The sequence below is a fragment of the Phasianus colchicus genome, chromosome 5 (genome assembly GCF_987193195.1).
Source record: "Phasianus colchicus chromosome 5, bPhaCol1.hap1.1, whole genome shotgun sequence".
Lineage (NCBI taxonomy): Eukaryota > Metazoa > Chordata > Aves > Galliformes > Phasianidae > Phasianus > Phasianus colchicus.
The window spans coordinates 24,695,953-24,707,977 of record NC_143440.1 but is presented as its reverse complement, the minus strand read 5'-3'; the positions used below and the strand labels follow the sequence as shown (position 1 = coordinate 24,707,977).

The 12,025-nt window shown below is 60.4% G+C and overlaps 2 protein-coding genes across 4 annotated transcripts; one reads left to right on the top strand and one right to left on the bottom strand.

Annotated features, from left to right (window-relative positions):
* The first annotated feature begins 806 nt into the window (after nucleotides 1-806).
* MDK (midkine) lies at nucleotides 807-2,850 on the top strand. The gene is made up of 5 exons (XM_031593462.2): nucleotides 807-938; nucleotides 1,868-1,951; nucleotides 2,027-2,188; nucleotides 2,262-2,423; nucleotides 2,528-2,850. The coding sequence occupies exons 2-5, from the start codon at nucleotides 1,873-1,875 to the stop codon at nucleotides 2,551-2,553; spliced, it is 429 nt and encodes a 142-aa protein (XP_031449322.1). The 5' UTR covers nucleotides 807-938; nucleotides 1,868-1,872; the 3' UTR covers nucleotides 2,554-2,850.
* A 90-nt stretch (nucleotides 2,851-2,940) lies between these two features.
* CHRM4 (cholinergic receptor muscarinic 4) lies at nucleotides 2,941-10,099 on the bottom strand. 3 transcript variants are annotated; one of them, XM_090140935.1, is made up of 3 exons: nucleotides 9,952-10,099; nucleotides 5,912-5,953; nucleotides 2,941-5,797 (listed from the first exon to the last, which is right to left on the bottom strand). In XM_090140935.1, exons 1-3 carry the CDS (start codon nucleotides 10,004-10,006, stop codon nucleotides 4,320-4,322), a joined length of 1,575 nt encoding a protein of 524 aa, XP_089997061.1. In that variant the 5' UTR covers nucleotides 10,007-10,099; the 3' UTR covers nucleotides 2,941-4,319. The 3 variants fall into 3 exon arrangements, with proteins under 3 accessions (XP_089997061.1, XP_089997062.1, XP_031449320.2); XM_090140936.1 differs by lacking the exon at nucleotides 5,912-5,953; XM_031593460.2 differs by lacking the exon at nucleotides 9,952-10,099 and having other exon boundaries at nucleotides 5,912-9,913.
* Between the last annotated feature and the right edge of the window lie 1,926 nt (nucleotides 10,100-12,025).

Genomic DNA, 12,025 nt, shown 5'->3' with positions numbered 1-12,025 from the left:
GGCTGCTGCCCGCTTACAAGAGCGAAGGATGAGGAGGGCTGCTGCCTCTTGGGATACCTGCACCAGCACCATCGCTCCTGCAGAGCCTCCTTCACAGAGGGCAGGTAACCAACCCACACGCTGCGCAATTGTGGTCTTTGTCCCACTGGCTCTCCCTCTTTTCCCTCCTTCCTTAAGTGTGAGACCCCTTCCTGCAAACACAGCCCCCTGCTGCTGGTTGGGACCGCAGGAACCATTTCCCACTCCGCACAGCCCCGTTGCACTCGGGACTCTGTGCCGGGGCCCTCCTCGCCCCCAGGCCCCCACTGCCCACAGTTTGTGATTCCTGGCGCTGAAGCAGCTCCCACATGCCCGCAGCCCACTGCCAGCGGCCTTCCTGCTGGGGAAGGGGCACAAAATGGCTCTGCTGCCCACCTCAGCCCCTTCTTCCGGCCGCCGTAGCCGGGGGCTGGAGGAGAACTTCGCGTTAGCCCCGCTCGCCCGTGGGGAGAGGTGGTGGTGGATCCGTCTATGAGGGCAGACGGCGAAGGCTGCACCGACGGGGCTGCGCCTGCGATCCACAGAGCCCCGAGGCTCAGCGCCGAAGGGCTCTCGGAACCCCGGACCGCTCTGCAGCGCTCGCACGCGGGTACAGAGGGACACAGGGATGCCCTCGCAGGGGCTCGAGCCCCCGATAGCCGAGCCGAGGCGCGCGGCCCCTCCCCGCTGAGCAGCTCCCCCAGCCCCCGGGGCCGCCCCTCGGCCCGCCGCCCGCCTTTGTGGCTGGCCGTGCTGCCGGGGGGCAGAGGAGGGGCTTGCACGGGGATTTTGGGCTCCGACCACCTCGGGCTGCCGGCGGGGCCCGACGTCAGGGGCCGCTGTGCTGCGCTGCGCTGCGCTGCGCGGGGCTCCGCACGCGGCCGCCACACAAAAGGCAACGGCGCCGCTCCGCGCCGCAGGTGAGCGGAGGGGTGGGGGCACGCGGAGCTCCGCAGCCGCACCCCCCGCCCCGCCGAGGGAAGGGGCTCGGGGGGCGCCGGGGTTCCCGCGGGGTAGGGTGGGGGCCAGGCCTTCTCAGCCCCAGGGGGAGCGGGGCGCATCCTGAGGGTGGGGAGGGGGTGCGGGAACGCTTCTGGGAGCGGAGCGCTGTGCCGTGCGGGGCGCGCGGCGAGGGGCGGCGGAGGGATGGATGCGGAAAGGCCCCCCGCTGCCCCGGCCCTGGGGGAGTCGGAGGGGGCCCGGAGCTCCCAGCGGTCTCGGTCAGGACGAGGGATGCCGGGGGGGCGGGAGCGAGGCACGATGCTCGGGAAGGGCCGGGGCTCTTCTTTTAAGGCATCACCTGGCGCGTCCCTCGGCTCTGATGCGGGGTCAGTCCGCGCGGGGCAGCGAGGAAGGTTGGGGACGGGGCCGGGATGGGGCGAGGGGAGTACGGGCGGTGGAAGGCTGCGTTCCGTGCGCCGGGAGCGCCGCGGGACGGTCGCGATGTCCCCGAGCCGGGCCGGGCCGGGCAGGGCGGCTTCCAGCGAAGGGGGCAGCGCTCAGCACTTAGAGCTGGGTGCACGCGCGTGCACATGTAAGAGCGCTCACGCGTGCACACGCACTCACCCGCCCGGCATACGCACGGATATGCGCTGGGAGCCGCGGTGCCGGCAGTGGGCGCCGCTCTCCCGTTAAAGCGCTCCTCGAGCTCCCACGCTGCGCGTATCCGTCAGTGCGAACTCCGCTGGCTCCGCTCCCGGCCCCTCGCGGCAGGGGGTTCGCTTTCCATGGGTTTCTTCCCCCCTCCGCCCCCGGATTCCGCGGGGGCCGGGCCGAGGCACCGTGGCAGCCCCTGCGCTCCTGGGGCCGGGGCGATGCGCGGTGCCCATCTCTTCCTTTCCTGCTCCAGGCAGGATGCAGCCCCGGGGCCTCCTCCTCCTCCTGGCACTGCTGCTGCTGGCCGCCACCACCGAGGCTGCCAAAGCCAAGAAAGGTGAGCGGGAGTCCGGGTGGGCACGGGGAGGTCTGGCTGTGCCGCCCCGTCTCCCAGCCACCACCTCCCTTGCAGAGAAGGCAAAGAAGGAGGGTTCCGAGTGCCAGGACTGGCGCTGGGGGCCCTGCGTCCCCAACAGCAAGGACTGCGGCCTGGGCTACCGCGAGGGCACCTGCGGCGATGAGAGCAGGAAGCTCAAGTGCAAGATCCCCTGCAATTGGAAGAAGAAGTTTGGAGGTGCGAAGGTGGCTGTGGGGGGACTGGGGCTGCAGTGGGGCCACGCGTTCCTAATGCCTCTCTCTTCCTGCAGCTGACTGCAAGTACAAGTTTGAGAGCTGGGGAGGGTGCAGTGCACAGACGGGTGTGAAAACACGCTCAGGCATCCTGAAGAAAGCGCTGTACAATGCCCAATGTGAGGAGGTGGTCTATGTGAGCAAGCCCTGCGCCGCCAAGATGAAGGCCAAGGCCAAAGGTGAGTCCTCACCTCCCCCAGGCAGCACTCAGGGCCAAAGCTGGGCAGGGAGCTACTGGTGGCCGCAATAATGCTAACACATCTTCCATGGTCATTGGGTACAGCTAAGAAGGGCAAGGGGAAGGACTAGAGCGGGGCGGACGGCGTCCTCATCAGTCCTGGACACATGTGCCTCTCCCACCACAACGAGCCACGCTCCAGCCTTCTTCCTCTCCTTCTCCTCCTCTTCCTCCTCCACTCCCCACTTCCTCTGCCACCGAGATGCCTTGTTTAATCGCTAGTTTTTTTGAGAGCAGACCAACTGGCCCTGGGAAGCTGCTGCCACTGCCCTGGGGGCTGCTGCAGCCACACTGACCATTGTTTTGAGTGGTGCCGACTGGATGCTCTCACCTCTTTTGGGAAATGGGTTTTGGTTTCTTTTCAAATAAAAATCTTTTTAAAAAAACATAAATGAGTCAGACCCTGCCTGCCATCCCTGTGCAGCGCTGCGGGGCAGGGACCCCAGGAGAGGAAGGGGATCTGGCCCTGCACCTTCACATCCATCTCTGCTCAGAGTGATGCTGTGGGGAGGCAGTGCTGGTGTGGGGTTCATGGCACCACCGGGGTGTCTGCCAATCCCCTGGGACCAGAGGGAGCAGAGCGGTTACTGTGTGCCTGGGGACAACAGCCTGGATGCCACCCACATCAGCCCCACAGCAGCACCTCATTTCAGCAGCACTTTGGGCCGCTGCCCTCTTCCTGCTCCCACCCCTGTCCTGTGGTGGGTGACAAAGGTACACACAGGGATGTTCCTGTGGACCATCTGCATCTGCACTCACTGTCCCTATCAGAGCCCATGGGATGCTTAGGACGACACCACATGGAATCCTCAACCCATGGCCTTTGGTTTCTGGTCCGAGGTCTTTATTTGCTGGGGGTCAGCTGTAGCTGTAACACTTCTCCAAAACCCAAAACCAACCCGCCAGGCAATGTGGGTAACGCTATGTCAGGATCCTAAAGGCAGCGGCAGTGAGGGGGGCAGAGCAGCCCTTCTCCAGGTCGCACGGCATTGCCCTGACATGGAGTGAGACAGACAAACAGACACGGCAGTGTCTCCACATTTCAGCAGAGCCCCAGCCTTGGCAGAAGTGAGGCAACAGCATGATGGGGCCTGGGCTGCACGCACAGGGCCAGGAGGGGCTGGTGGGACCCCACATGCTGAGGACTCCGCAGTAACAGTAGTCATGGGGTTATGTCCATTTACAAAGCTCAGAAGTCATCTCCTGTGTCCTCCCTGGGCCCACCACGGTGGGACAGGTTTCCCACACTGTCTCCGCAGGTCCCTAGGCCAGGAGGTGACACTGAGACAAGGAGGGAGTTCGCCACTGCTGCTTGGGCACAGCCCCAACCTCCTTATGACTGGATGGTCCGAGGGCCTTCTGTGCGCACACCCAAGCCAACCAGGTCTAAAGTGGTTGGCAAAAGTTGGGCCCCCCTGTTTCTTTTCATCTTGGGTAATAAATAGTCTACAAGGCTATTGAAAGCACCCAGCGTTCATGTGCAAACAAGATCTGACAGCCGGGAGACGGTCAGCCACAGGGAGAAGAGGCAGCCAGTCTGATGAGTACTGATGCCTGTCAGCCAATACATCCAGGACAGGGAGCTGGGAGGGCTCCTGGTTAGCACACCTGGCCTCAGCTCGCCTTCCTCCCCAGCCCCTCAGTGAGTCCCTGGGCCCAGGGTGGCTGGAGGTGCTGCAGCTCAGAGGCGCCGTGGACTTTTGCCAGCATTCAAGGGCATCACCTGCCAGCACTTGCAGTCTGTGCTTCTGTGAGAGGGAGCAGAGGACCCCTCCAGGTGAAGGAGGTGAAGGGGAGGACTGCCATAACGTTGCTGAAGTGGTCCCTGAGCACCAGCTTACCTGGCCGTGCCAATGTTCCTGTACTGGCACATGAGGAGGTGCTTAAAGGTTTTCTTGAACGTGGCATTGCAGAGGGCATAGCAGGCTGGGTTGATGGTGCTGTTGACATAGCAGAGCCAGTAGCCGATGGACCACACGGTTTCAGGAACACAGGTCTCGCAGAAGGTGTTAATGAGGACCATCACGTTGTAAGGAGTCCATGTGAGTATGAAGGCTAGCAGGATGGCAAATATGGTCCGGGTGACCTTCTTCTCCCGGGCTGCCATCTGGCGCTTCTTCCGCACTTGGCTCCTGGCGATGCTGGCAAACTTCCTGGCGACATTGGCAGGGCGGCTGTTGGACAGGGAGTTGTGGTCAGAGGCTCCTGCCTTAGCTGGGACAATCTCGATGGCGGTGACACATTCGGTCCCGGTCTGCTTGGTGACGATTTTGATCTTGGACCACTTGGAAGTCGGGTTCACCCTTGGATGGGCTGGGCTCTGTGCTTGTCCCGCTGGCAAGATTTCCGTTGTGGGCTTGTCTTTGGTGGTCTGGGTCATGCTGACTGTGCTGGACTCATTGGAGGTCTCCTTCTCCTCCTGCTGGCCAGTGGCCTCTGTCTGTGCTGAGGGCTGGTCATCCACCTTCCCATTCCTCACCTCCTCCTTCACCTCCACGGCCCTCTTGGGGGAGTTATTGTTGTTCTGTTTGACTGGGGGAGCCTTGAAGAAGCTGAGGGACTTTCCTTTCCTCTCTTTCCTGCTTTCGGGCTTGTGTCTCCTCACCCTGCTCCTGCTGGCCAGCGAGATGTGGATGTACAGCACCGTCATGATGACCACGGGCAGGTAGAAAGCAGCGATGGCCGTGCCGAAGGTCACCGCCGGGTTGGAGAGGAACTGGATGTAGCATTCCCTCTCGTGGACTGTCCTCTTGCCCACAATGAACTGCCAGAACAAGATGGCAGGGGCCCAGAGAATGAAGGACAATATCCACGCGGCTGCGATCATGAGCCCCGCCATCTTGGTGGTCCTCCTGGCCGGGTACGTCAGGGGCTTAGTGACACAGAAGTACCGGTCAAAGCTGATGATGAGTAAGTTCATGACTGAGGCGTTGCTCACCACGTAGTCCAGGGCCAGCCACAGGTCGCAAACCACGGCCCCCAGTGGCCAGTAGCCTTTGATGATGTAGACCGTGTAGAGGTTCATGGAGAAGACTCCAATGATGAGGTCGGCGCAGGCCAGGCTGAAGAGGAAGTAGTTGTTGACAGTCTGCAGTTGACGGTTCACCTTGATGGACAGCATCACCAGGATGTTCCCCACCACGGTGACGAGGCTGAGCGAGCCGGTGACCGTGGCGATGAACACCAGCTCCACCGTCTTGTAGTTGGTGGGGGGCTGGATGGCCACCTCGGAGCGGTTGCTGAGGGTGACGTTGTCATAGGTCAGGTTGGCCATCTTCGCCTGCCAGGGCTGTGCGGAGAGGTTGTGCATGGGGTCTGCAAGGAGAACGGAGACAGAAAGGAAGAACGTCACACATGGTCGTCCGTGCATCTGTCCAGCCGTGGCTGTGAGCCCTGGGAAAGGGCCGTGCCATGGCTCTTAGTGCTCACCTGTGTCTCTGGCAGCAAACAGCTCCTTCTGGAAGAGGAAATCTGGGACAGGAAAAACAGCAAATTTTGTTGCAGCTTCAGCCCAAAGACGTCCATGTGAATCCCACAGCATCTTACTGGGCACTGATCTGGCCCGTCTTACAGCTGGGCTGAGGCCCAGGGCCCAGCCAGGCTTTAGTTTCAGGGTAATTAGCCTCAGATGGGTTCACAGCCCAGCCCTGGCAGGTGTGGGAGATAATGGGCAGACAGACTGCCTTCATGGAAACCAAGATGTCTCTGGCTGACCCCCGCGGTGATGAGTGAGAGGAGAGTGGTCTTAAAAATAATCAGTGGACCAAAATTGCAGTGAGGGAGCATTTCCCAGAAGGGGAAAGAAATGGAAGTGCTGGGTGGGCAGAGCAGGGAAGCTGATCTTCCTCTCCTGTACAGCTCCAGCCCCTAAGCCTGCTTTGAAAAAAAAAAAAACAACAAAAAAAAACCAACTCAAAACTGTCTTTCTTTTCTACTAAGATAAGATTGCTGTGTTAGGTTTTTTTGTTTGTTTTGTTTCCACTTAAGTTTATAGACCAGCATACCCCTCTAAGTGCATTTAATGGCATGGCAGAGGCTTGTACTCCCAGCTGCCCAAAGTAAGATGGAAGTGCAGCTCATCCCCCTGCGCAGCTCACGAGGAGGGAACGGCAGAGGCTCGATCCAAACGTCCGCGGATGCCACCCAGAGGTCAGGCTGCAAACTTCTGGGTTGAAAAAGGAAAAACTGGATCCTCGGGACGGATTACCGTAACCAGCAATTTGATAAGCGGCAGTTGGCTCTTTTCAGCCGTGCTCGGCCCGTCGGCCGGAGCCTGGGGGGCATCTCACGGCGATTCCCATGCTGGTGCCCACACAGTCCCAGACACCAGCCGGATCTCGGCCCTGCACGCTGTCCTTTGCCCGCAGCACTCAGCCCCAGGCCCTCTTGCTGCAGCAATCTCAGCTGCCGGCCTTGGGCCTCCCCGGACTCCCAGCATCCCTCCCTCCCGCAGCGCTCGGGATGCGTGCGGCTTTCGGCAGAGCCTGGGACAGAGCTACATCGCTGCTGCCTGCTGCATGAATGCTACCTGCCTTAGCGGGATGCTCACGGTCTTCTATAGCCCTGGGCTGGAGCTCTGACAGCAGCCAGGTGCAGATACGGTGGGGAGAGGGGAGAGCAGCAGGAGGGGAAAGAGGGAGAGGCTGAGAGGACCACAGCAACAGGTGTCTGCCCACATCAGCTGCGCCCTCCTTGTGTCTGGGATCAAACACCTGTGGGAGAACAGGGACTGGGGGGAGAGAGCAGCAGGAACAGCTTGGGACTGAAACCAAGGCAGCTGTGGGGGAGCAGGGATCACAGCTGCCCTGCTTGCTGCTTTCAGCCCAGCCTGGACAGACTCCACAAGGCACTTGTCCCATCCCTTTCATCCCATCCTGCTCCGTCCCATCCCATCCTGTCCCAGCAGCCCCGCTCCCAGCCGAGGAGGCACGGGGAAGCTCAGGGTCCAGGCGCCGAGCTGCCACTCGGGATCCGCCCTGTGACCTGGACATGGACATCATGTTTGCACAAAGTGATGTTTTCCGCCCTTGGCGTTGCACAACCGAAACCTCAGAGTTTCCCACAGCCCAATCAGCCCAGCGCTGCTGGACCCAGACCAAGGCAGCATTAACCCTTAGTGCTACAGGACCAGTCAGCTCCTGCCCTGTGTATCTCGGTGATTTCCGTACCTGACTTCATGCTTTGACCCCACTCTCCTCCAGGTGCAAGTAGCTTGGTGCCCTGAGGTGCCACCGCTGCCATGCCTGGCTGGCACTCAGGCAGTGCCAATGCCTGCTGCTGTTATGCCCTTTGTGGAGCCACAAAATGCATTAAGGCCATCATGGCAGCAGAAGGGTTGCTTTTCCGGGTCTCCAGCGTTTGGCTTCCAGGCACTGCCCACTCTCCCTGCAGCACTCAGCAGCACTGGGGCAGCCTGCCCACTGCGCAGGGCTCTGCCTTTAAAGGCCAGGCTGCTGTTGCCCCTCCTGCAGGCTGACCGCTGGAGCTCCTCTGCCGGGCTCTTGAGGCTGAGCAAACAGCTGCCACGGCTCCTGCATTCCCCCGGCCCCTCTGCGTCACGGCAGCAGCACAGGGCCAAGGCAGCTCTGCTTGGAATGCCAACTCCAGGCGGACTTCAGTGAGCCCACAAACGCCGGTGTGAAGGAGCTCCAGTGGTGCTCGGGTGCTGAGTGTCCCCATCACTTGGGGCTGGCGCTGGTACTGGCACAGGCTGAGGAGTGGGGATGGAGGTGGGAGGGGATGCAAACAGGAATGGCTCAGTGCAAAATCCTTCTGTCTCACTGCCCCAGCGCACACCTTGTGGCTTCCAAAGCTGTCCTTTAACTGTGCGGCTCAAGAGCCAGTGCGGATGGATGCTGAAATGCAAGCAAACCTCCCTTGGGTTGATGGAGAACAAGACGGGCACATCCCCACGGCCAACAGAGAATAGACAATGCCCTTTAATGGGCATTTTGGGGCATCAAGGGGCAGCAGGGCTGTTTGGGCTCTGAACCTCATGCCGTGTTTCTGTGTACACGGGCAGGTGAGCCATGTTGGTGCCGAAGGTGGCACCCACTGCAAACAGCTCCCATTTCCCTCTGCTGCCACTCTCCCCCCATCCCTCACCCTGCAGTGCCCACTTGCCCTTGGCACTGCTGGCTGTGTCTCAGCATGTTGAGGGACAGCAGCTCCAGGGCTGAGGCCTGCTGGGCGCTGCTGGGCACTGCTGCTCCTCCTCAGCTCGTTATTTTTATTATCTGACTTTGGCTGTTTTCCTGGGGAGATGTTTGTCATTTTCATTAGAAACAACAAACAAACAAACAAAAAAGAATAAAGCAAAAAAACCACAACCACGACAAAAACTGATATCAATAGGATCCTCGTGGGGACAGTTTAAAGAGAAAAACCATGCTCCTTCTGCAAACTCAGAGTAATTGGATGATGGCATTAATTAATCATTTCAGTTCATTTCTCTTCTATGAAAGAACACAGACCGACCTGCTGCCGCGGGCACGGCGCGTGGCTGAGCGCACCATGCTGGTGGTGCCCCTCCTGTGTGCCCCTGCCCAGCAGACACAGGGCACAACGCGGGGCCGTGTGGCTGTTCCTTGGGCTGCCTGTGAGGGTGACACAGCCGCAGCCCTGGGCTGCGTGGCAGCAACGCGGCTGGGGAACGGCAGGTGCCCAAGCGCCAGGCGCTGGAAGTAGCAATGCTCAGAGCATCCCACTGCTGCTCGGGGTCCCAGTAAGAGCCCAGAGGTGTGGCTGCTGCTCTGCAGCTGGGGAAGCAACGCGCCAACCACGGTGTTGTCAAGTAGCAGATTGAAATCACGGCCACAGTGAAGTCAGAGGGCTTCAGAGCGAGGAAGGACAGAACCTGGCGTTGCACTGATTTGAGAATACGCCAAGGGCCGTTCCTCGGTTTGAAGCCAATGTCATTATTTTGGGAACGAGGTGTGTGCGGCTGCCCGATCCATCGGCCGCGGGCAGCTGTATGCGATGCGCGGCCCGGGGGAAGCGCTGCCCTTCGTAGCACGGGGTTCTGCGCAGCGCTGCGTGTCCCGGGTAGGGAGGGACAAAGTAGCGAAAGAGAGGGCATCTCGTCCCAAAACCAGGGGGAAGCAAAGGCAAAAACGCACGTAGCGTCCTGTCCGGGAGACAGATCTCCGTCCAAGAGGAAGGACTGGAGAAGCGAATGCTCCCGGAGCCGCGGGACGGAGCACTGCGGGCACGGACCACGGAGCGACGCTGCCCGGACGGAACCGCCGCTGGGTGCAGCCCTGCACCGCTCCGCTCCCCCCGGGGCCGGGAAGCGACGGCGGTTCCCGCTGTGGAGGGCCCCTCCGGGGGCACCCAGGAAAGTTGGAGGAGAGCCCCCACCGACTCCCGAGCGCTCTCCCTCCCGGCACCGCGCACCCCGACGCGTGTCCCATCATCTGCCCTGATCCCAACGGAGAGACCCTCGGTATCCCCGGCCCCACGGCACTCACCGGGCAACCCCCAGGGCGCGCCGTCACCCGCGGCCGAGCGGTTCTCAGCGGCCATGGTGCAGCGCCGAGAGCTCCGCCGCGCCGTCGGGGGCTCCGGCACGCATGGCCCCGGCCGGCACCCGGCTCCCGGCGGCGCCGTGCGGCGGAGGGCGGGGAGGGGCGGGGGGAGGGGGAGGACCCGGCTCTGCCGGCCCGGCCCGGTCCCCCCCTCCCAACATCTCCTCCCCGCCCCCTCCCTCTCCCGCCCCCAGATGTGCCGCCCCCAGATGTTTGTCCCCCCCTCTCCACAAACGCCGGGGGAAAGCTTTGGGGACGGGGTTGGGGGGGGAGAACACAACGTCACGGTGCCGCGGCCAATCCCCGCGCCGCCGCTCCCCCCCAAAAAAAAACCCTCGTGTGCCCCCTCCTTTCCCCAGATGTGCTCTCCCCCCCCCGGCAGATGTGCCGTGAGCCCCCCCAGCGCCCCTCACCGCGGCGAGCAGCCCTGCAGCACCGCGGACAGCGGCGGGCAGCGGGCACCGAGCGTGGCACCGCGGGTGGGGAGGGCGCGCTGGCAGCGCCCGAAGGCAGAGCCGGGCCGCTTACGGCCACGGGGGAGCTGCGAGAACGCGCCTTCGAGGCCGCGGCCCAAAGCCTTGACCTCAGGCACACCCCACCCTTTCCTCTTCCTTCTTCCCTCCCGAAGAAAATCAGGGTCAGGGAAAACCGCTGCGCTCTGGGTGCACCCATTTGGCTGAGTGCTCCCAAGCCAATGGGGCTGCGCTGGCTTGATGGGCTCCAGCTGCCACGGGTAGGCACTCAAGACCTCTCCCGTCCCGCACAGCTCCCCCAGCACCTCATGGAAACCTCCCCCCAGCACATCCCTGCCCCCAGCAGCCTCCACCGAACCCAGTGCTCCCATCTACATGCTTTAATATTCATCAATATTCATTCAAATACAGGCTTGGTCTAAAGAAAATGTGCCTGATGATGGAACTATTTACCTTGCAAATCACTTCTAATAACCCACCAGTAGTCAGCTTGGTGATAAATGCTAATCCATCTATCAGCCAAAAATAATAATAATAATAATAATAAAATATAATAAAAACAACTCAGAACCCGAGAGAGGGAACAAGCAGGTGGAGATGGGGCTCGGCCCTGTGCAGCAGCACTGAAGCATCCGTGTGGGGAGCAGTGCCAGTACTGCTCCCCCCAGCAGGGACCCAAGGCCCTGGGGGCTCTCCCAAAGGGAGGAGAACAGCTGAGGGTACGGCCAGGACCCCAAATCTGGGCAGAGCCAAAGGAGGGCACTGACACCTCACCGCTCAGCAGCATCTGCCTTCTGTGCTTTCAGAGATCACTGCTGCTATTTTAAGGTTGCACTCAATTTTGTCACATTTGCCATATAAGCACGACTTGGAATATTTCAATATAATTGTTGTGTTGCAGTCCCCATTCTTGCAATGCTTATTTGCTTTCTGGGTAATGGAAGGGGTAAAGTGCTTTTGAATCACTTCTTTTTACCCATTATCCAGAGGAAAAAAAAGAAAAAAAAGAAAAAAAAAAAGAAAAAAAAAAGAAAAAGAAAAAAAAAAAGAAAAAAAAAAAAGAAAGAAAAAAGGGAAAAGAATCAAGTTGAAATGCAGGTGTGAGTTGTTCCCAAGCTAAGGAATTGGGTGCTCTGTTGGGCCCTTACCCACTTACTAGCCGTCCCCTTTGCTCAGTGCACTGTCTGGTGCTGCTGGGACATGGGGCACAGGGCACCCCAGGCAGACCAGCACTACCATCATCCCAGGGCAGGATGGGCTGGGGAGGGCTCCACATCCCTGTATGCTGCAGAGACCGTGCCGAGGCTTTGGGCACTGCTTGGGGCTCACGGCAGAGCTGGGGGTGGAGGAGGCTCAAGGCTGCAGCAGGAGAGAGCTCTATGCTCCACTGGCCAGGCTAATAACCTTGTATTAAATTATGAGCCCGGGCTTGTGGCTTGTTTGTTTTTATTTTTTTTATAAGCTGTCTGTTTAGATTTATCACCACAATTCCTGATAGTGCCTTGTCGGGGATCATTACGATAATCGCAGTGCAGTGTCTGCGG